The sequence below is a fragment of the Dryas octopetala genome, chromosome 1 (genome assembly GCF_963921425.1).
Source record: "Dryas octopetala chromosome 1, drDryOcto1.1, whole genome shotgun sequence".
NCBI classification, from domain to species: domain Eukaryota; kingdom Viridiplantae; phylum Streptophyta; class Magnoliopsida; order Rosales; family Rosaceae; genus Dryas; species Dryas octopetala.
In genome coordinates, this window is record NC_141366.1 from 25,327,654 (window position 1) to 25,352,342 (window position 24,689).

General features: G+C 35.1%; 2 protein-coding genes and 1 pseudogene across 4 annotated transcripts; 2 read left to right on the plus strand and 1 right to left on the minus strand.

The window, feature by feature from the left end:
- The first annotated feature begins 254 nt into the window (after nt 1-254).
- LOC147299408 (uncharacterized) lies at nt 255-3,526 on the plus strand (annotated as a pseudogene).
- A 5,841-nt stretch (nt 3,527-9,367) lies between these two features.
- On the plus strand, nt 9,368-13,938 carry NPC2 (non-specific phospholipase C2). Its single transcript, XM_086235093.1, has 4 exons — nt 9,368-9,984; nt 11,439-12,043; nt 13,183-13,362; nt 13,462-13,938. Exons 1-4 carry the CDS (start codon nt 9,482-9,484, stop codon nt 13,770-13,772), a joined length of 1,599 nt encoding a protein of 532 aa, XP_086091219.1. The 5' UTR covers nt 9,368-9,481; the 3' UTR covers nt 13,773-13,938.
- Nucleotides 13,939-14,140: 202 nt separating this feature from the next.
- On the minus strand, nt 14,141-22,366 carry LOC147299410 (hydroxyproline O-arabinosyltransferase NOD3-like). 3 transcript variants are annotated; one of them, XM_086235120.1, is made up of 9 exons: nt 22,255-22,366; nt 21,139-21,791; nt 19,398-19,465; nt 19,105-19,306; nt 18,471-18,568; nt 18,294-18,363; nt 18,121-18,192; nt 17,467-17,580; nt 14,141-14,522 (listed from the first exon to the last, which is right to left on the minus strand). In XM_086235120.1, the coding sequence occupies exons 2-9, from the start codon at nt 21,556-21,558 to the stop codon at nt 14,451-14,453; spliced, it is 1,116 nt and encodes a 371-aa protein (XP_086091246.1). In that variant the 5' UTR covers nt 21,559-21,791; nt 22,255-22,366; the 3' UTR covers nt 14,141-14,450. The 3 variants fall into 3 exon arrangements, with proteins under 3 accessions (XP_086091246.1, XP_086091231.1, XP_086091239.1); XM_086235105.1 differs by having other exon boundaries at nt 21,139-21,635; nt 22,255-22,365; XM_086235113.1 differs by lacking the exon at nt 22,255-22,366 and having other exon boundaries at nt 21,139-22,178.
- Nucleotides 22,367-24,689: the final 2,323 nt, after the last annotated feature.

Genomic DNA, 24,689 nt, shown 5'->3' on the forward strand with positions numbered 1-24,689 from the left:
CCATAAATATTTGGAATTGTAGTCAATCAACATGGTTGTCGTTATGCTAATTTTAAAGTACACCATGATATAAAAAACTTGACTGATAATTTTCCAAAAAAAAAAAAATGAACCCTAATATTTTCACACGTCTTTATTTTATCCATATTGTTTTTTATAGGATGAGTTCAACAGAATGGAGATAATCATTGAGTTCTTCACAATATAGCAATTATTTGGCTCGACGGCGCGAGGCATCTCGAGGAAAGCGACCAATGGTTGATAATGTTTGTGATGATCAAATTGAGGCGGACACCAGTAATAGAGATCAGTCATCTCCTGGTATTTTTTGTACGCTTAACTAATAAATATACATTTTTAGGGTTCTTATTTAAAATAAGTTCATATATTGTTTACACTATTAAATAGAATTTTTATTATTATTCTTCTTTAATTATAATTTTTTAAGCATGAAAAGTGAAATTAAAATTATATAATACTCAAGTGTAATCATCAATTGGATAGAACGAGTTGGCGATGAAGACAACAACATTGAGCAACCTCTTAGAAGACGTTTAACTCATATAAGACGAATGGCACGTTCGGGTACGTTGCGAATGGCCGACGAGGATAATCTAAATTCTGCTCCTAATGGTGAGTTATTTTTCGCATTGTTTTTAATTTGAATTACAATTCTTTCACTCAAAATTAAAAGTGAATTATTTAAAAGCAGAAGTGCCTAATGAAACAACGAATCGTAATGCGGGGCCAGGCAGTAATAGCGTACCTCGAGTTCAACGTAGGCCAAGAGAAATGAGAAATCATAATTGTGCTAGAGATTATTGTGAGAGCATGAGAGTTCCAGGATGCCAATTACCTATACCAACCATATGTTCAAAGTGCACATCGCAATTATTTCATAATGAGACCTCCAATATGTGTTGTTGCAACGAAAAAGTTGTCTTGCCATGGATACCATCTCCGCCAGAAATGGTAACACTTTTCATAGACCAAACATCGGAGGGTAGACACTTTAGGCAAAATATTCGAGCCTACAATCATATATTTGCCTTCACTTCAATGGGTGTCCATGTTGATGACTGAATTAATATTGGAGGACGTGGAATTTATACATTTCGAGCACAATGATCTATATATCATAAAATTGGTTGTCTTCTACCAAGAGAAGGTAATAGACCGCGATTTCTACAAGCTTATATATATGATACCGAGCATGCAATTGAAAATCGGTTGGCTGAGAGTGATATTCTAGATAGAAGTGTGGTTGAAAAGATACAACGGATTCTTAATGAACATAATCCGTTCGCTCAGAAATTACAACACTTAGGGCGACACCCACAGTTGCCAAATTGTAAACTCATCTTAAAGGAGCAACCAGCAAACCGGCCTCAATATAGTTTACCATCTACATCTCAGGTCGCTGCAATTATAATAAGCGGAGATGAAGCCACCAATCAAAATGGAAGAAATTTCATCGTTTAGACAGCTCAAGGGCAACTTATAAATGTCCAAGACACGGTTGGATTCTATGATCTTTTACAGTATCCATTGTTATTGTCGTATGGATCATATGGATGAGATATTAATAGTCGTGACGATCGTGGAAGAGAACTATCGCCTTGCGACTATTATGCGTATATTTTACAGGTGCGTAAAGAAATAAAAACCACCTAATTAATTTCAGGGAATTTTGAAATGTAAATCCAAACTTTGATTTTGCAGATACGCGAGGATGATCCATCAGTTCTACTTCGAGGGGGGCGTCTTTTACAACAGTACGTTGTGGATAATTACGTGAAAATTGAATCACACAGACTTAGATGGGTACGTTCCCATCAAACAACACTTCGAGCTGAACTTTACCAAGGCCTTCAGGACTCTCTAAATGCAGGTGAAAATAATGCGGGTATGGATCTCTCTCCACAATCATAACTAAATATTATCTACCATGTAAGGAGTGTGCAAAGTAATTACCAAACAAAAATTTTAATACCATAGGTAACATCGGTCGCAGAACCATTTTGCCATCATCATTTGTTGGAAGCCCACGTGACATGTATCAGCAGCACCAAGATGCAATGACTTTGGTTCAAAAATATGGGAAGCCTGATCTTTTCATCACAATGACATGCAACCCAAGTTGGGAAGAAATTAAAAGTGAATTACACCCTGGCCAAACGCCTCAAGATCGTCCTGACTTACTCACCAGAATTTTTCGAGCAAAATTTACAGACTTAAAGCAAGACATTGTGGATAAAAGGGGTATTGGGCAAAGTTGTTGCACATGCTTATGTCATTGAATTTCAAAAGTGGGGCCTTCCTCATGTGCACATGCTTATTGTGTTAGATGAAAATGATAAGGTTCACAACCCAGATGATTATGACCGCATTGTTGGAGCTGAAATACCGGACGAAGATGGAGAGCCGCAACTTTACAATGCAGTGTTAAAACATATGATACATGGTCCATGTGGAGTACAAAACCAACATTCTCCATGCATGAAAAATGGCAGATGTAAAAGAAGTTACCCTAAATCCTTTGCACCCGTCACTATTCTAGGGAGTGATTCTTATCCAATTTATCGAAGACGAGGAGATCGCATGTCCGTCCCTCTAGATCGACGTGGAACTGTAATGGTTGATAACAGTTGGGTTATTCCATACAATCTGTGGTTGCTTTTAAAGTATGATTGTCACATCAATGTAGAAATATGTTGCAGTATAAAAAGTGTCAAGTACTTATATAAGTATGTTTACAAAGGACCAGACAGAGTCACCCTTGAAGTACAGCCAGATCCTATTAGAGATGAAATAAGGCAATTTGTCGATGCAAGATGGGTTTATGCACCGGAAGCACTATGGCATATTTTCAAATTTACCATGAATAAGATATGCCCATTGGTATGGCGATTACAAATACATCTTCCGAACATGCAACAAGTCAAATATCAGGCTAATGACACTATAACAAATATTTTGTCAAATGATGGATTATCAATGACAATGCTTATTGAATATTTCACTCTGAATCGTACGGATGTGGAAACGAGAAGATATTTGTATCGAGAGATGCCTGAACACTATAGATAGATCAGTAAGGAGAAAATATGGACTAAACGAGTAGGCCTTCAAAGGGTTATTGGGAGTATAGACACAGTCTCACCTTCTGAAGGTGAAAAGTTTTATCTTCGCATCCTCCTTAATCATGTGAAAGGACCAAGATCATTCGAGGATTTACGAACTGTTGATGATGTAATGTGTCCCACGTTTAAGCAAGCAGCCGAAAGACGGGGTTAGCCAATAAAATCTTATTTCTTAATTTTCAAATGATTTGAATCAAAATTTTTTTTATTTTTTTTTACTTTCTTAATGTTGTTGTGGTTTTTGTGTAGGTTTATTAGAAGAAAATGGCAGTATTCAACAATGTTTGCATGAAACCTCTATTATGAGGATGTCATCAGCTTTACGAAGATTATTCGTCACAATTTTGGTGTATTGTGAACCAACTGGCGTACGGAGATTATGAGACGAATTTTATCCATTCTTGATTGAAGATTATCCTTCTTCAAGAGACGTAAATGATGTGTTCGTCGTCAACAGACTCTTGCGTGATTTAAACGGACTACTGGAGTAGTTTAACAAAAACATTTCACAATACGATCTTCCCCAAATGACAAGTGATGTCAAGCTCAATGGAGCCGAGATGTATTCAAGATGAAATGTTGATAAGCATTCCACAAGGGGGCCTCGATGCAATTGAGCGTCTAAATGACGACCAAAAGTTTGCATTCAACACAATAATGGGCGTAATTGACCGTCATGAAAATTCAATATTCTTTGTGGATGGTCCAGGTGGAACTGGAAAAACTTACTTATATCGTGCATTGTTGGCAAACTTAAGGAGATTAGGTCTAATAGCATTGGCAACAGAAACATCTGGAATAACGGCTACGATATTGCCGGGTGGGAGGACAGCCCATTCTAGATTCAAGATTCCACTAAACCCTGATGCATCATCAACGTGCTCTATTAGTAAACAATCTGATCTTGCAAAATTGATACAAAGGACAACAGAAATCATTTGGGATGAAGCCACAATGGCGCATCGTCATGCCTTTGAAGTATTGGATTGAACTTTCAGAGATATATTAGATGTCGATTTATCGTTTGGGGGGAAGATAATGATCTTTGGTGGAGATTTTCGACAAGTTCTTCCCGTAGTTCCGAAAGGGACCAAAGCTGAACTAATTCAAGCCAGTGTGCTGAAAGCATCATTTTGGTCACAAATAAAGATTCTAAAACTCAAAGAAAATATGAAATCTAGAAATGATGAACACTTTTCTGAATTTTTACTTCGTGTTGGCAATGGGGAAGAACATGTGGTCAAGGATGACATGATTAAAATACCAGAAAATATGGTTGTATCGTGGGAAAGCGAGCAATCCATTAATCAACTGATTACTGAGGTTTTCCCTAATTTGGAAGATCATGTATATAATGCGAGGTACATGGTGGAAAGAGCCTTAATAACCCCTAAAAATGAAGTTGTTGACATGTTGAATGAAAAGATAATTGGTATCTTTCTAGGTATGGAAGAGACTTTGTATTCATTTGACAAGGTCGAGGACGACACAAGAAATTTGTATCAAACCAGAATTTTTAAATGCAATAACGGTTGGTGGTTTGCCGCCACACAAATTGACGTTAAAGAGAGGTGCTCCAATCATGTTGCTAAGGAATATTGATCCGAAATTGGGATTGTGTAATGGTACTAGATTATTGTGCCGTGGTTCTTACCAAAACCTCATTGACGCAGAAATTCTAACTGGGCAATTTGCGGGAACTAGAGTTTTTCTACCAAGAATTCCTCTAAAGAATGCAGAGACTGCTGGACTCCCATTCGAATTGACAAGGAAGCAGTTTCCAGTTAAATTGAGTTTCTCCTTGACTATAAACAAATCCCAAGGTCAAACAATACCACACGTAGGTATTTATCTTCCAGATCATGTTTTCAGTCATGGGCAGTTATATGTGGCTTTATCGAGAGGGGTTTCAAGGTCAACAACTAAGATTCAAGTAAAAAAAGGCTCAATAGCCGATTAAAGTGGCATTTTTACCAGAAATGTGGTGTACAAAGAAGTTTTGCTCCAACCCGATAACGTATGACGTGTTTCTCATAAGCAATCTAATCATATGGATTATGGTGGTTTTCCCTACAACTTTATTGCTCATTTGCACATATATTTTGGGAACTATTTCAATAAATTTAGTAATTGCATTCTCAGTTAATCCATGCCTCAAAAAGTGATAACATTTACTACAAAGTGCGACGATGGTCAGAAGGGAAAAGCCGGTCTCTCACATGTATTACATGAGATGAACCCAATACTTAGACTCATAACAACAACTATTGTAACAAATTAACGGTGTATGCGTAAAAAATTTGATGCCAATCTAAAAAAAAAAGAAACGTTCTCACACTAGAAACAAAAAAACTTCAAAGGTGCACATTAATAAATAGAATGTATGCCCACAAATTAACGTATGCGCAATAGAAAGAGCCGTCTCGCGAGTGCGGAGAGGCTAGTAGAGAATAAAATAAGTTGGTTGTGATGTTGGGTTTTAATAGAGGTATTTTTGAGAAACTTGTTGGGTGTGATAATAAATTTGTGTAATTTTAAATTTAATGTTGAATATAAGAAATGTGTTGGGTCTACAGATAAATAAATTGGGTCCAAATAGCAGCACCCATTGTGGAACCACTAAAACATTTAATTGTAACGAAATAAATTGACAATCACATTATTTTCGATAAACATTGAAATTATCAAATGGTTAAATGGTCTTCAGTTTGTCTAATTTTTTACGTAGATGATAATTGAATATAGATTTAAAAAAAGACGGTTCTAATAATTAAATTATAATACAATGCAAAGTGGATCTACAAGGAATCCTTTAAATAAGCTTATTTAGGGACTCATTGTGGGATCCACTCCTCATTGTATTTCAATGTTCTTGTTTTTTCTGTTTTTTTGGTGATGAATTAGATTTAGAAGTATATTTTTCTTCTTTTTTACGTCCCTTCTTGTTCTTATCATTTTTCAATATTCTTTAAACTTGAGTTAGAGGTCTTTTTTCTTCTTCCATCTTTTTTTTACCTGACCCAAATGTATCTTTTTTTTTTTTTTTTTTTTTTCACATGATCTAGATTATTGAATGGATGATCTCTATGAGTATTTTGGGCAGTGCTTGAGTATTCAAAAATGAGTACAACTTTGTCCTCACAACCAATCACATGAGCCTATAATAGGGTCCACCATGAGGGAGAAGGTGGTAGACCCCATCATGATCGAGCTTATGTAATTAGTTGTAAGGACAAGCTTGATACTCATTTATGAGTATTCAAGTATTTTCCGAGTTATTTTTCTTTTGATTGGTAAATAGCTTCAACTTCCTACATTAGAAATATGATTTTACTTGAATCTAATGCTCTCATAATTAAGGTATGGAAGAGATGGACTGTCATGGCTGCAGCCTTGGCAACCTTGAGTTTATTTTTTTTCTTTTTTAACAATTTAAATTTGTCCTTTTTTTGTAATTTCATAAAATAGTAAAATCGTAATTAAATTTTTTTAAAGAAAAGGGTGGGAAAATATGGTTGGTGGGTGGGAATAGTGCCACTCTTATTATTTTCTCTTTTATTTTTAAGGAAAGTGGAAGCTTACTTGTTCATTTTCTATAAAATAGGTAAATTTTATATATGTGTATTGAGTGTTTAATGTATTTATGATAGTTGCGTGTTTATATGTTGAATCTCATAATTACTAACTATATCAATTGTTTTTGAATTAGATGCAGTTGCATCATAAAATTTCGGCAATAAAAGTATTCAAAATTCAAATTTAGGATTAATAAATACCTAAAATTAAGGATTTTAAATTTTATTTTCATTATTGCCTTAAGGGGCATAATGGACATACAAAAATAATAAATAGGCCTAAATTGAAAACAAAAGATCTTTGGATTAAATCTAATAGTCACTCGATCTATTTGTTTGGGATGAAATCTAAGAGTCCCTAAAAAAATTTAAAAAGTTGAAAACCATAAAGATATTTAATTGTGACAAAATAAACAAAAGCCACATTCTTTTCAATAATACTATAATGTTCGCCATTTAATCAAATGATTAAATGGTCTCTGATTTTTTAGCAAACAGGAATCTTTAATCAAGACTTAAAAAGTAGATAGCTTTGATCATTGAACTAGAATGCTGAGTGATTCTAAAAAAAAAATGGTTTAAATAAACTTATATAAGGAATCCTTGCATAATATACTTATTTGAACAATTAATCATGTAAGTTCTTATCTTATTTAAATATAATTTATTTATCTTATCTAATATGATAATGTACGTTATCCAATACATAGAACAATAATTGTCAGCAATCCGTCTCAATATGAAAATAATAACTAATAGAAGTAAATCTAAATTATAAGAACATATTTAATAGTTGGATTTAACACGATTGTGAAATTAATAATGTATTAAAGTAAGTTCAACTCTTTAATGTAAGGTCCGTTGACTTTAGGTACCAAATTGTAATGTTTTTTCATTTTAACTACCAAAACATTTATATCATTTCACTTTAGGTACTAAATTTCAGTTTAGGTACCAACTTTAAAACATATGGTTATATTGAGCTGTGATTGTTTAATAGTCATAACTTTTTTATTGATTTGTTGTTTTTTTTCAATATTTGCAAGGCTTAAACTTTAATGTTTAGTCTTTGGTTTATATGATTTCATCCCCCAAGCCTAAATCAAAAGCATTAAACCCTTAAAAATTTGAATTTTTATAAATTTGAAACGGTCACAACTGTTACTGTTTGACAGTCACAAATGTATAACAAACTAATTTGTCACCTAATCCAAAATGTCTTGCTCTAGATTAGTACCTAAACTAAAAAAAATTAGTATCTTCCTGCTTTACTTAAAAACTATTGATATTTGGTTTGTAATCCTAATTTTCTTTTTAATGTATTGTCCTACATTTGTTTTTATGTTAAGTCCCTCATGGTATGAATATATATTTCTACATAAAAGAAATATATTTTTTTTGACAATTTCGTAAAAATATTATTTTTGCAAATTAATTAACAATATTGCTATTTGGGACATAATCATTATCCAAATCTCCACTTAATTGGCATATTATGGTCTCTATTCCTGGAAAAAAAAAAAATTTGGCATTTTATTAGGAAGAATACTATTGCTATCGTTTGATGAAAACTTCTAATAGAGTAATAGATACCTTAGCATATTCTACCCTTGCAAAATACTCTTCTTATGGATAAATTTTGGACAACTATAAGGAGTACTGGATAAAAACTTCTAATAGAGTAATAGATACCTAAGCATATTCTACCCTTGCAAAAATATTTTTTTTATGGATAACTCATTGTATTGATTTATCCATTGAATACAATAAATAGTAAATACTCACAATTGTTTAAAATTTGTCCATTTGACCCAAAAAAAGAATGAGACTCCCTACGCTATAAAGAAGAAAAAAAGGAAAATAGGTTTCCTTTTTTTTCCACACAATTTATATTAAATGGTAGTGTACGTGGCCCCACAAAAATAGAAATGAAAGGAGCACAATTTAAATTACTTTCCTATCTCAACATTTGCTTACATTCGATTTTATACTTGGCCGGCCATCTCAGTAGTAGACAAATTTGGTAGATTTTGTTGTTCCTATCCAAGGGAAGAGGATAATTGTAATTTTATCTTCAACTGTATTTATTGCTAGTTTCTTTTTTCTGTTGCAATTTTTATTTTTTTCTTCTTGTTATTCATCACACCAAACAAATGCTTCCAACATTTAAATTTTAAAATAATTGAAAAAAAAATTAGAAAAATGAATATGCTCTTAAAATGAAAAATAAAAATAAAAGCGTTATCTACACCTTTTAAAAAACTTGTTGCATTTAGAGTGTGAAAAGAAATCGTATTTGCAATGAAAATGGAATATTTTGAATTCAAAATGATTAGGTACAATGAATCATTTGCCTTTGAAATTCATGCATTTTCTCCATTTTATGTTATCAATACAAATACAAATCTTATGTATTTATTAATATTATATTGGCAAGCAATATATGATTATAATTTTACATTACAGAAAAACAAAAAAAGAAAAGTTGAGATCTGATGAATAATGATTTCCTCATAAAGCTTGTGGTCTGAGTATCCAGGTAATTAATAATTACACAGTAAGTGCACTGGCAATATGTCCCACCGACAAACCACTTCAGCCCTATAAAAAGGTGGTCACGGGCTTCAACTTGGAAACTGAAAACTTGGTTGAAGCCTTGAAGGCAAGGCAAGGCAAAGACAACCGGCCTCTAATTTCTAAAGCCCCACATAACCCTTTTGCATGCAACAGTACTACAACTAAACTATATCAATATTCCTTTCAATGTCAATGGGTCCCACCAGCAGCAGAATCAGAAGCAGCACCAGTCCCCTCCTGCTTGTGATATCCCTCCTCCTCCTCCTCCGCAGCACCACCATCCACGGCGGCGGCAACCCCATCAAAACCGTGGTGGTGGTGGTGATGGAGAACAGGTCCTTTGACCACATGCTGGGGTGGATGAAGAGCCTCAATCCTCAGATCAACGGTGTGGATGGCTCGGAGGCCAACCCACTGTCCACGACGGACCCGAACTCGAAGCGGTTCGTGTTCAAGAACGAGTCCCACTACGTGGACCCGGACCCCGGACACTCGTTCCAGGCCATCCGGGAGCAAATCTTCGGGTCAGATAACACGTCATCCGACCCGCCTCCCATGAATGGCTTCGCCCAACAGGCTTACTCCATGGACAACACCACCAACATGTCTCAGGATGTCATGAACGGATTCGACCCGGATAGGGTCGCTGTCTACAAAGCTCTTGTCGAACAATTTGCAGTGTTTGACAGGTAATTAATTAATTAATTAATTAATTAATAATTATTTTTTTCTTTTTTCTTATAAAAGTAATTAAGGTAGGTAGAGCACAAAATAGTCACAGACCTTCTGATGACAACTGTACACATAAAATTAAGATTTTGTAAAAGATAAGATATGCTATTATTGAGAGAGAGAAAGTACGTTATAAGTTTTCTCTCCCCCAAGTCCCAATTAAAACATATCTTATCTTTTATTTTTATTTTTATTTTTTTTTAGTTTACAATTTGACATATCTTATCTTTTACTAAATCTTAATTTTAACTGTACATCTGTCATCAAAAGGAGGCCATGTGAGTTTAAGTCGGGTTCGTTAAAAAAAACGTCGGGTCGTGTTTGTAGTTAGGTGTTGTTTAGTGTTCAAAATTTGTAGATTAGGTGAATGAGATTAATAATTTTTTTTATTTAGAAAAAAGGAGAGTTAGTACTTGAAACATTTGCAATATTATTAAGAGAAATATAGATGACAAGCTAGTGAGTACTAAGACTAATAGTTTTAAATACTTGAAATTAAAAAAAAAAAAATGTTGAATTTACAAATAACTTAAAATTTCCCCACCAAACAGAAAAACATAAACTCATGACACAACTTAAAAAAGATTAATATGATTTTTCATCAGAATTGAAAATAAAAGAAAGCTAGATTGAAAGAGGGACCTTTTGAAGATTAATCTGAATTTGATTGTCATCTCTTGTCCAGAATTTTGATACAAAATTTTATTAATTGTCTTTAAAAATTAAGAAAATGTTAAAAAATCTAGAGCACCTATTTTGCATGTTCTCTCTCATTTAGGAGGGTGTCTTCAACTGCGATTTTAATGAATTTTAAAGAAATTGTAAATTTCATAGATTTCATAAAATCCTTCAAAATTCAAGGGGAATTAGCTGGAATTCTCATAGCGTTTGTTATGTGAACAAAATCCATCCAAATCTACCAAAATCCATCATTTAATGAAATCCATGAGTTTTTTAAGACACTTAGATTTCTAAGGAATCTATTGAAATTCGAATTGGAGACACTTGAATTTTTATGGAATCTATTAAAATTAATCTTAATTGAGAACACCTAAATTTTGTTAGATATTTACAATTCGAGTTGAGGACACACCCTGACTTATTTGTTAATATCTGTGTTTTTTTTTTTTTTTGTGTAATTTTTTTGAAAACCTAAAATTTTAGCAAAAATTTATGACTTTAATTAGCATTATTTTCTCTCAAAAATGGGCATCACTAACAGAGAGTTGATAATGGATATTCTCGATAAAAACAAACAATTAATGTCCAGTTCTGAATTAAAGAGATGGTTATTTTGTTTCTCTTTTGTAGTTGTGAACTTGTCATGCAATAATTGTGGTTGTTAAATTAATATGCTAATTAATTAAGAATCTGGTGTACGTTTTGTGTGTGTGTGTGTGAGTGGTTTCAGGTGGTTTGCCTCGGTGCCGTCCTCAACACAACCGAACCGACTGTTCGTGCATTCGGGGACATCTGCCGGCGCAACAAGCAACATCCCAGCTCTCCTCGTCAAGGGCTACCCACAAAGAACAATCTTCGAGAACCTTCACGACCAAGGAATATCCTTCGGAATATACTACCAGAACATTCCAGCCACACTCTTCTACAGAAACTTGAGGAAGCTCAAGTTCTGGGGCAACTTCCACCCCTACAACAGCTTCAAGAGCCATGCAAAGAAAGGGAAGCTCCCGGCCTACACTGTCCTTGAGCAGAGGTACTTCGACATCAAGCTTGCACCCGCAAACGACGACCATCCATCGCATGATGTGTACCAAGGCCAGATGTTTGTCAAGGAGGTTTATGAGACACTGCGGGCTTGCCCGCAGTGGAATGACACCTTGCTCATCATCACGTATGATGAGCACGGTGGGTTCTATGATCACGTCCCCACGCCCGTCCATGGGGTCCCCAACCCTGACGGGATAGTGGGGCCGGAGCCTTTTTATTTTCAGTTTGATCGGCTCGGAGTTAGGGTTCCTACCATTATGGTCTCGCCATGGATAGAGAAGGGTACTGGTGAGTACATTGAAACCCAATTTCCTTAAACCATATCGTTTAAAAATTTAGAATTAAGCATCCTAAGATTTATATAAAAAAATAATTAAAATGAAGCCTAACTTTGATAACCCTTTTATTCTATTTTATTATGTGCATTATACTTGGAGCAAGCTAAAAAAATGTGAATAATTTGATAGCTAGCCCTCACAAGTTACGTACGTGGTGATGTTAGCATCTCAATAATTAGTTACTTGCATCTCATGACGTTTAACATCTTTACGTGTGAATATAGAAGTGCAGTTGGTAACTGTTTTCATATATGGCATCATTTTCACACAAATATAAACAGAATATGTTTTTTTTTTTTTTTTTTTTTTGTCAGGACAAAGAGAATATGTAGGGTACTCTATATAAGCTGCTGATTTCACACTATAGTAGTCGTTTTCACGTAACAAAAGTCTTAGAAGTCATTCACTTTTATATTTTCCTTTATAATTAAGAAAAAAAATGTCATATTAACAATCATTTGGTACAACCTCAACTTCTTGGCACATATATCTTGCCTCGATAACTTTGATGGTTTGTTTCCAGTTATACGCAAGTCAAAGAATTTAGCTGCCCATTTCACACTACTTTTTGAAAAGAGACAGAGATGGGGGGTCCTCATCATCCAAAGTTGAGGAGCATATACTTGTATGGATTCTCTCTGTCCTCAATGAACAGTCTTGGCACATAGTGAATGATTATCAAGCTTACCAACAAAATAATAAAGAGAGAATGGTCCATCTTGGTCTCTTTCCTTAACCATCAAGTACCACCACTGTGGTTGATGACTATAGATGTGAGGAAATATTAACAGGTTGGTTGGTTTGGGATTGGTGTTAGAGTTTCTTTTCTTTTTCCACTAAAATTTTGCATAATATGAAGAATACAGCAAAGGAAGTATGGGGCCGTAGACTGTTAAGTTCTTGAAAAGTATACCCTCAATCTGCTACTTGATACTGTCTGTCAATACTTTCATAGGAACTAAACCTCATTATCTTTGATTTCTAGCAAGCAGAGTAGAATAAGTTGGAATCAGCACTAAAGGCTAAATTTACATAAACTGAAAAAAAATGATTAATAGCATATTGTTTGCATTTGTGATGATTGTGCAGTTGTTCATGGACCTAATGGATCACCATTTCCAACTTCGGAATTTGAGCACTCATCAATTCCGGCAACAGTGAAGAAGGTCTTCAACCTATCCGCGCCCTTCTTAACGAAGAGGGATGAATGGGCTGGTACATTTGAAGGCATTGTCCAAACACGAACAGAACCCAGAACCGACTGCCCAGGTTAGTCACATTTCACTAGCTAACCAACTGGAGAAGATCATATGTAATATTAATGCATAAATCCATTATGTTACACAATATTCCTGCGATTTTGTATAGAGCAACTACCAACGCCAGTCAGAATCAGAGAGGGTGAGCCTAAAGAAGATGCCAAGCTTAGTGAATTTCAGCAGGAGATGATGCAACTCGCAGCAGTTCTAAAAGGAGATAACATATTTTCAAGTTACCCAGAAAATACAGGGAAGGAGATGACTGTCAAGGAAGGGAAGGAATACATAGATGATGCAGTTAAACGATTCTTTGAGGCAGGGCTTTATGCGAAGAGAATGGGAGTTAATGAGGAACAAATTGTCCAGATGAGGCCCTCCCTCACTACAAGATCATCCAAGGCTTCAACAGAACAACCATAGTTAACCAGACCACAAATAAATGAGATAAGGATCAAGGACTGGTAGTGGCAGGTACAAATGTAAAAGAGCAATCATATTTTCTATACAAATTCAAGGAAAGAGATGAAATAATATTCTAATGCAGTTTAAGCATTTTATGGAGTCTATATTATTCAGTTTGCATCGACCTCGAAAAGTTTATTGCATGCATACTTGATTAAACAAAGGCTAATGTGCAAAGCAACGGTGGTCAGTGCAATTCAATGGTCAGGCTAATTTGGGTCTTAAGCTTGCTGTTGTAGGGGAATGTTGAGGACATTATAGAATAGTAAAATGGCATAGAGGTTTAACACCAACCTCAAACCGTTGACTCTCACAGCCATACATACTGGAAAAATAACAGCCCTTCTTTATTAGTAATTCCTGATTAGCAAGGGCTCCAAAATCTTATTGTTCAAAACTTTCAAGTTTGAGGTCAAAGTGAAGTGAATGTATACAAAAGAATTTTGTAGCCTCTATGGCTATATGTCGAAGAATGTCAACAAACAAATGATCCTCTTTTTTGACTCATCAAGACATTACTCATCTATCTATAACATTCTTTTGCTATGCGTAATTCATATCGACAGAATCTTTGGCAGCCTTTAAAATATTGGTGAGCAAGAGAAGAATTAATGGGCTTATATCTTACTTTTCATCTCAGCCACCGGTTAATATGTCCCACCCAGGAATGTTTGCAGTAGCCTCATTAACCATTTTCACAAGCCTTACCTGCAAACAAGATCAGTGCACGATCTATTAACTGGAGAGATAAAGAGACTACATAATTTTCCTTCACATCCATGACAAACGGAATATTGGATGATTGGTATTATTATATCAAAGCATAAGCATGTGGATACCAGTTATCAAAATGAAACAAAAACATCGAAACCACAATTGGGCATATTTCTTAACAATGACTTCAGAAATAACAACAATTACTTGCAAAAGGAAACTACCAAAAAAACAGGTGCACCTCTGCTCTATTTACTTTCTCTAATTCATTTGGCCTTAATTATTGAGGCCAATTTGTTACCACCAAGAATGCAATGAAAGCAAAGCTGATTCAACCTTCTTATACTAATATCATTCATCACAACCATGCTCATGAGTAGAAAAAGAAAAACGGGAAAAATATTTTAACAAAACATATTCTATAAGCAGCAAAATTCAAGCACATAGAAAGCAGACACCAACTGCATGTTAGGCAGTGGCGGAGCCACAGCAGGACCAGAGGGGACACAGGGCCCCCCTCAATTTTTTGATTTTTTTTTTTCTTTTTAAATTTTAAATATATATATATTTTGTATGTATATTACAAAATTTACATCTTAGTGCCCCTTTCTCATGTGTCTTCCTTCTACTCTTTGTTTTTCTTTCACTCTCTCTCTCTCTCTTACTCTCATGCTAATTCTTTCAAGCCTTTCTCTTACTTTGGGTGTGGTCACACATCCTTCTTCTCTTTGATTAATATTTGCTCATGAAACAAATTTGATATTAAAGAGAGTACAAAATTAAATAAACTAAAAAAATAGCTTTCATTGTTTAGGTGCCCCCATTGTAAAAATTTTCTGGCTCCGCCACTGATGTTAGGTATAGATGAGCAAATTGATGCAGCCATTCAATGAAGACCATTAAAAAATAAGAGTACTCTTCTATTTGTACTCGTATGTGTTTTTTGTTTTGGTTTTTTTTCCCTCCTTTTGTAGTTAGAACAGTAAAAAGGAAGAACAGGAGAAGATGAAGATATATGTTTACAAATAATCCTTACTAAAGTGGAGTGGCTTGACTAGGGCATAAAATTGTAAATTGAAATTTTTTTAAGACATTCAACTTCTTTCCACCAATACTATCAAAATTAGAGGTATTGGTTTTGGCAGGCCCGGAGGATCTTCTCTCCTCTACCAAACAGCAAAAAAAAAACCCCATCAATCCATCCCCTTTACCCTCTTGCTCTTTCCATCCCTCCACCTTTCCTTCCTAACCAACATAGTGTAAGAGTCTTCATCAGTGTCATATGTTGCACCTACATTGACTGAACCCGAATGCTAAAGGTTATATATATATATATATATATATATATATATGTATATTAGGGCCCTTCCAATAAGGGATCCCTCATTTAGTGTTAAATGAGGGATCACCTTGTGGGGCCCACACGAGTCGTTTTGTGTTAATCTTAATCTGAACCGTCCATTTTTTACATCTTCATTGATAGATTATCCATGCAAAAAATCAGCCAAATCGGAAATCGTTTACCCGTTCGATTAAGCGGTCAAAGTTTAGGTTTTTATAGAGAAATTTGATGTTCGTCCATTTGTTTTAAACTTTGACTGCTTAAACGAACGGGTAAACGATTTCCGATTTGGCCGATATTTTGCAGGGATGATCTATCAATGAAGATGTAAAACATGGACGGTTCGGATTAACACAAAACGACCCGTGTGGGCCACACAGGGTGATCCCTCATTTAACACTAAATGAGGGATCCCTTATTGGAAGGGCCCTGTATATATATATATATATATATATATCTTTTTTTAGATGAAATGAACATTTTATTAATGCTAACAATATTACACACCAGTGGACAATGAGTCCACTTGATGCAGTAGCTACAGCTTGGTTGGCAAAGAAGTATCCTCTTTGGAAGCCCAAGACTACTCAGCTCATTGGCCCAACTCTAAAATAAGGCCTTTTTGGCCAAAGAGAAGTGTCCATGGTAGTTTAAGAGTCGGTCAATGATAAATAAGTAACTACATAAATCAGGATAAAATCTAAGACTTAATGTCAAGTTTTATTAAGAGTATTTCTTTGGGTCTTAGAAAAATACAATGTCTTTAAAGATCTTTGAGAGTCTCTTGTTATTTAATGAGTCTTTTAGTATTTAATGAGGCTTTTAGTATTGTAATAGGTCTGTTGGTATTTTAGGAGTTTATGGGAGATGTATTTGAGGCCTATAAATATGGTTCTCAAAGAAAATCAAATTTGATTGAATGAAAATTGATGCCTTGGTATCTCCTCTACCTTCTCCTCTCGCTTCTTTCTACATTCTCCATCATCTCTTTGCTTCTCTAAATTACAGCAGCCATAAACCCTCTTTGTTCTTTAAAAATACTATAACTTTTAACATTCCTATCGTTTTAAGCCCACCATAATCCTAGGAAACACTAATCTTGTGTTTTCCTGCATCAATCCTAACTAAATGGCACCATACTAAACTAACTAGAGCAGCAATTTACAACCACGAGCTGCTGAATTTGGGAGCAGCAAACTAAAGATAGAAAATATATAATTGGCGTTGATTTTCAGACTGATTCTCAAGGACATGACATTTATCCACACAAACCTGTGTTTGACATCCTTTAAACTCTGCACATTCACAAAAAAGTGCTGCATTTTTGTAATAAAGTTTTTTTATTGTAATAAAATTTGTATATAGTTGTTATTTCCAGATTTCCACAAACACAGATAGAAAGCAATGCTTATCATGCATGCATTAAAACACAACAGTCAAGCATGTGCTTAAAAATCATATGTAACAAATTTCTAAGCTTCCTGAAAGTAACAGTTTGGGAAACAGAATCTTGCCAACAAATGACAGCATTGACTAAACCAACTCCAATAAACTGATTCTCAAACAGGCATTAAGACATATTAGTGAAAGACTTACCACACTTTCAGGAACTCCTGGAGGGGGTAAGGAAAGGTTTCTTGGTGGAGGACCGCTGAGATATGATCTCTTGTCAAAACGCCATTCTCCAATCTTCCCATAAGTCAGTTCTCCCTAAATGATAAAAAAAAAAAAAAGTCATTTCCCTTAAAGGGAAAAAACTAATCACCCATTCCCCTGAGGTCAAAGAGCCAACCAATTATTCTATACAGTCCAGATGTTTGTCTTTTTATTTCTTTTCAGTCCATTTTTTTTTTTCATTCTTTAATTTTTTTTATGATCAATCTCCCCAAACCTCACTAAACTCTACCCTAATAAACTCCAGTAACCCCCTAATAAACCCCAATAACCCTTAATAAACCTTTAACTCTAAACCCTACTAAACAATTTTTTCATTAAGAAAATAAAAAAGGTAAAAATAAAAAGAACTGAAGAAAACATGCAGATGTTCATTAAGTTCCAGAACAGAACTTAAAAGAATACCAAAAGAAATAAATGAGCTGCCCATTCCATTTGGAATGTGCCCTTCCATTTTTCCTATATGATAATTATCTGGAAAAAAACCTCCAGAAAAAACAATACTGAGTAAGCAAAAATTGTACTCAAAAAAAGAAGAAAAACAAAAAGAAAGTACAGAGAGAGAGAGAGAGAGACCTTTAAATTATAGTCGCATCCATAAGTATAATGGATGATGAAACTCTTCCCAACTTCCAAATCCCATGGAGGCTGAAAGCTTAAACTGAAGCATGTTAGATCTTCGTGTGACTTCAGGCAATAAAGAAAAAACAAACAAAATAATAATAAATCAGAAAAAGTATCATTCAAACCTGCAACATAAAGTCTTTACGAAGAATATGTCGCACGCCATGCAATGCAGATGCTACAGCATATGCATACCTTCAGCAGAGAATTGACACCAACATCAGATAAAATATTAGCAATCCCATGATCCTTTTACAGCCCAGTGGACCGAAACTAACTAATAATTCTAGATTATTACTCACATCTCAAGCACCCATCCAAAAGCCTTATCAGTCTCTGGGTCATCTTTCATTCGCAAAGAAACATTCACCCATGTGGGAGCAATTTCCTCCAGCAAGGACTGAAGTAGATAACTTGGTAAGTACACATTTCAAAAGTATGGTTTGTTGTGAAAGTAAAATGGTCAGCCTGATTGCAACATAACTAATAACTATTATGAGATGCTGCTGCTGATGATATGAATAAAGCATACACACATATCACGCACATACATACACATGTATATATAAGAATAAATGTTCCATCATTCATAATCACATCAATTCAGAAACTACACTACCAATAAAATATTTTACCGTCTGTATGATTCAAATCAGAATTGCCAATTTGATCAATATCAGTCACAGGACTGTTTTCCTCATGATGAAATTTCCTTCTTTGTTTTTTTTTTCTCATTTCAAAAGTATGGTTTGTATCAAGAGTTAAATGGTCATCCTGATGACAAGATAACTATAACAATGATGAGGATATCAATAAAGCATCCTACACACACACAAACAGGCTTGTGCACACACAAACACACTATTTAAAAAAACAAATGTTCCATCATTCACAATCAAATTAATACAAAACTACATTAGCACTAAATTATTTTACCTTCTTTATGATTACAGGAGAATTGCCAATTGGATCAATATCAGTCACAGGACCTTTTTCCTCAGGATAAAATTTCCTAATTATTTTCTCATTTTCAGCTGGTTTAATGTAGAAAAATGGAAACCCTGCTGGACTGTTTCCATGTGCCAAGTTGGGCAAAGGATTTACAAATATGTGGTCAGGTTCGGCCATTAGAATGTATCTGCATTGATCATGATAGAGACCAGCTTTCTGATTTCATCAATGAAGAGAGTAAAAGTTTTCAAGAAATTAAAAAGAAAAAAAAAACTTACTCTTCCTCGATTGTTGCTATCTCCAGCCATTGCACAAAAGCCCATGGTCTATTTAGGACAATATAGCCCTGGATACAACATTAAATTAAGTCTGAAGAAATCTTTGGTAGCAGTAAAACGGAAACCCATAATGCAGCGAAAATGAACATAAATTTGAAGAATAAGGAACAAAAGAAAAATAATAATAATCCTGAAGTCGATATAAATAGCTTAAACCTTCTGGTTATGTAAACACAAATCTGCCAATTAAAACAAAATAGTTGGATCTGTTGGTTAAAAACAAACTAAACTGACAATGTATGTCAGTGTTTGATGGTTCAAGTAGTCTGGAGTAATGTACATTGCCTATGCAATTAGATTCAGGACACCCATTCATCTTTTTGCAGTGAAAAAAGTTTCATTTCAATTACCATTCCATGGGTGCGTATCCCATTGTTGCCTTCATTAAAAACACTGAGTTGCATGAAATGGAAATAAGTCCAGTTAATTATTAATTGTTATAAATCTCAGCATTCTTTCAATATATAAAATGTCTAGCATATTAACCAAAGAAATACATTTAAACTAAACTATACCAGAAAGTAAAAAAGAATACCACAAATCAGTTATAGTTATCACCTAGGTTCATTATAGGTCAAAGAAATATGGATGACGAGCATATAAATTTGACTCTCCTTTCTAATATCCCTTTGTCATGTAATGGTATCTTCATATCCGATATATGGCTCTTCTACAACTTATGATATTTAGGGACATTTCTAGCAAATGACTGTTTAAATATCTCCTTTCTGTCACACTAATTTTGTTAATGTTAAAAATGGTCAACATTACATCTTTGTTTTTGCACATTAATCTGTTCCTCTGATACTGGGTAGGCAAACTGTATGAGGACGAACCAATAGGAAGACTAAAAAAACTATTTCAAATTAGTATTTTATGAGCAATCCATAAATGAATGACTAAGCTTAAAGCTTTAGTTGAATGGGAAAAAAGTTCCCTACAAATCTTGACAAAGAAACATAAGTAAACCTTGACTAAGTAGTGTCAATTCAACCAGAAGTTACAACTTTCATTTATCCTGTCACAACCACCTTATCACATGGACCTAAGGAGATGCTTCTCCTTCATTTCGGAACTTTGTGACTCCACTTATGGTTGGGGACGTTAGATTGTAATAAACAGAACTTGTAATATTACCAGTACGTATGCTTGCGGAAAAAATGCAAATGCTTAAACAGAAAATTTAATGTACTCAAAAGGCAAGATATTACCACTACAACACTTTCTAGTATATTTCTCTCATTTTGTTCAAATTTTTTGAAAAACATAATTAAATTTACAAAACTGACAAGCCTAATCAATTTGAATTGAGTCAATTCCTCCCATATTTTGATTTCATTTAAACAAATGGAGAGACCGAGTTAATTCATGTTTTGTGACGTTATTCGCATTCCTTCCCAGCCACCATAAACATTAAGCCTTCTTAAATTAGGTACTGGCTAGATATCTGCAGAACCATTTCTCAAATATACTTTCATTAAAACAATTTATAACAATCCCTTAAAAATTACAAAATACAAGCATTGTCATACAGGGATATTTAAAGAAGAGTGAACTTGCTCATGAGATAAATTGAAAACTTATACAAAGTGCACAAGTGAAGCAAATTCCAACTTGCAAGGATAATGAATGCAATAGGAAGAGAGATAACTGAGACAACAGTGGCAAAATAAATTCTCACCCGATCCAAGCCTTCTGGAAGAGGATCAACCACCACGGTTGGAATCTCCTCCATCAAACTGTCAGCATTTCCAGAATGCAAAACTCGAGTGAACTTTCCCATATCTGATTCAGGCACATCTTTTACCTTCTTGTACCAGTAATACATAATCCGACACTGCCATTGGCTATAGGGAGCATCAGTGGCCGTAAGAGCAACATGAAACTTTGAATTGAAATTTCCTGCTCTTTTCACCTTCTCAGGCCTCTGAATCACGGGCTCTTTTAAGAAGCCTAGCCCATCTGCCCCCCAAAGCCCCGAGTAGGAAGCTTTGTTGTGTATTATCATGGTTAGCAAATTATATGTTGCAAAGAAGAACCCAAGTGCCAAAAGCACCAAAAGTATTGATGATGCACGCCCCATGTTTTTTCTCCCATTCATTTTTATGTCTCAATTAGAAGTACCCGGACTGTAAAACCTCAACATTCAACTCAACTCATTTCTGCTACCTACAAAATCTTTTAAATACAAACTCATTAAGCCCATGAAAACCCTCCACTTGAAAATTCAACTACACCAATATAGGAAAGACACACTCTAAACCCATTAAACACCATCCTTTTTCAAACTTCCACCGAGTCAATCACAAACCCAGAAACAAGAACAGGAAAAGTCTGCATTACGATTACAAGAGAGAAAATAATCTGTCAATGTATCACAGTTGGTGTTAGAAGAAAACGTTTCTTTTTTTCTTTTTCTTTTTGTTAAAGAAGACTACATTTCCAATAAACAATAAGATGAGCATAAATATTAATTCCAGACACTACCCAAAGAACAAGAAACTGCTGAGTTTCCAACAAACAAAATAATTCAGAACTACACAATCCCATTAAAATGGAATAGAATTCAGAGGATTATGAAATTGACACACACAGATCTAGAGTCATAATAACCAAATGGGGGCACTAAAAACTCAAAAAGAGCAAGATGGAAACACAGAGAGATGAAGCAATAAAGTGAGATTTCTGCCCCCCAGAAAGAAAAAAAAAAATTTAATAAAACCAATAAAACCGAAGGCACTTTGTAACTGAACAAACAATTTAAAAGAGAAATGAATGTGAATGAAAAGAGCAGTACCTGAACGAACGGCACACTCTGAGTCTCTGGGAGCGAGAAAGTGAGAAAAGAAAGATTTTGGAGGTTTTTCTGTCAACGCCCGCTTGAGTCTTGGGACTTGGGACTTGGGACTTGGGAGGTTTGAAAAGTCAGATACTGAATGTTGTATAAAAACCAAGACGAGTCAGACCAAACAAAATATAAATAAGCTTGTATTACCAAGAAAAAAGACAAACATATATCACTATATATATATATATATAAAATAGGGCCTTTCAATAAGGGATCCCTCATTTAGTGTTAAATGAGGGATCACCCTGTGTGGCCCACACGGATCGTTTTGTGTTAATCCGAACCGTCCATTTTTTGCATCTCCATTGATAGATCATCCCTGCAAAAAATCAGTCAAATCGAAAATCGTTTACTCGTTTGTTTAAGCGGTCAAAGTTTAAAACAAATAGACAAACAACAAATTCCTCTATAAACACCTAAACTTTGACCGCTTAATCTAACGGGTAAACGATTTCCGATTTGGCTGATTTTTTGCAATGGAGATGTAAAAAATGGACGGTTCGGATTAACACAAAACGACTCGTGTGGGCCCACAAGGTGATCCCTCATTTAACACTAAATGAGGGATCCCTTATTGGAAGGGCCCTCTATATATATATATATAATGTAGCACCGGAAAGAAAGATGTACAATCTTTAGCCAAAAGACGTTTTGGTAATGTGTATCTCACTTTGTTCCGTCATTTTAATTTTTTTTAATATAAGTACAGTGGTTTCATTAATATTGCAATTGGACCCAATCCGTCAAAACCGTCTACTTTATAGACGGAAAATACCGATATGGCACCACCTGATCACAATGTAACCGCCAAATGAGAGTCACCTCCCACTTGGACGCACATAGAAGCTATTTCTCTTATTTGAGTTGTCCATTTGATTATGAAGAAGCATGGTTGGGAAAATTGGGGAGAAATGATTTCTGCTTTTCTTGTGCGACGGCGGGTGAGTGTTCCAAATCAACCTCATCCATCTCAGAGCTCCATCCTTTTCGAGGTGGGCTTTTGAGTCGGGTAGCAGTGGGTTGACATCTTCTCTTCGATCTGGGTTTACGGGTCAAGCTGCAATGTCAACCTCATCCACAAGTGGTTTGTGCATATGTGGCAGATGCAATGCCAGAGGTGTGGTCAGCTTGACTGGTTGGATGAAATTGAGGAGGGTGAAGTTCGCGATGTTGTTGTTGCTCCTAAGGAATTGACCAAGGCACTCAAAGGAATCAAAGGGATATTGCAAGCAGTGAAGATGTTATTGCAAGTGATATGTGTGCTTTTATTGCCTTCTGTTATGCTGACAATGTAAGATGTTAATTCATGGAATATTTTGCAAAAAGAAATGGTTATTATGTTGAGTTCTTTGTAATGTTGTATGTAATCCAATATGACCAAAATGGTTGAAAACCAATATCATACTGCAATGAATGTACCAGTATCATCCAACAACCTAAATGGACATACATAATTGCACTACATAATACACTAAGTTGTCTTTCCAAAATGTGGCAAACTGCACAAAAAGTATTTAGCCAACCTCACTGCACAAAAAGTGGCTCAAGACCTCCCTGACAATCATGTAACATATGCCTAACTACAAAATATCAGATACTACACAAAAATCATATTTGACCAGCCATCATTGTTCACAAAATAAGACACCACAAGCATTTCACTTGGGCTGGTTCCTCCAAGGGTTTGACTCCCATCTGTGGTTATTGTTGGCATGGCCAGGTGGCTTCCATGGTCTTGAGGTTGGGCTAGGTATGAGATGCCTAATAAAAAGCCTTGCTTGAGTTGCTTGAGGTGTGCTAGTGAAAATGTTGGGGCATAGAATCCTTTGAGAAGGCCCTGCTGGAGTTGTCCTTGCTGGAGTGGACCTTCGGCCTATTGGGGGCCTACCAATAGTTGGGGCATGTGGAGTGATGAAAGTGTCACCTCTTGGGGTCCTTGTCAAGGTAGTTGTGGCAGGAGGTGGCCGTGGGAATGCTGTAGCAGGTGGAGGTGGTGAAACAACCTATCACAAAGTAAAAAAAGTCAGAGAATAAAAAAGTCACAAAGTAATAAAAGTTTAAAAAAAATGTCACAACATATTATTAAACTTTCTTACACTTGGACCCCCATTATAGTATTTTTCTTGAGTTTCAACCCTACTTTTTGTCAATACAACAAAAAAAGCATTTAAAAAAAATTAGTTATTAATCCATACATCAACCACTCCGAATTATGAAGCATTATTAATAGGCATTTGGAAAACTTGAAGCTTAGCAGGCCTATCAATTGGTCCAGCATTCTTCCTCTTTCCATTTCTTTGTGAGGTATTAGGAGGTCCATCAATTGCAAGCCTATCAGATGCAGGCCTATGATGAGCACTTTTATGATCTTGATCAGTGCCAGT

Bases quoted from the DNA above. Each gene is read 5' to 3' on its own strand.
- NPC2 (XM_086235093.1), top strand. From the start codon at position 9,482: ATGTCAATGGGTCCCACCAGCAGCAGAATCAGAAGCAGCACCAGTCCC. The intron at 9,985-11,438 runs GTAATTAATTAA...GAGTGGTTTCAG, and splicing joins CAATTTGCAGTGTTTGACAG to GTGGTTTGCCTCGGTGCCGT. The intron at 13,363-13,461 runs GTTAGTCACATT...GATTTTGTATAG, and splicing joins ACCCAGAACCGACTGCCCAG to AGCAACTACCAACGCCAGTC.
- LOC147299410 (XM_086235120.1), bottom strand. From the start codon at position 21,558: ATGAATGGGAGAAAAAACATGGGGCGTGCATCATCAATACTTTTGGTG. The intron at 18,569-19,104 runs GTAAAATAATTT...TATCTACTTCAG, and splicing joins CTCCTGTAATCATAAAGAAG to TCCTTGCTGGAGGAAATTGC. The intron at 18,193-18,293 runs GTTTGAATGATA...TTAAGCTTTCAG, and splicing joins GTAAAGACTTTATGTTGCAG to CCTCCATGGGATTTGGAAGT.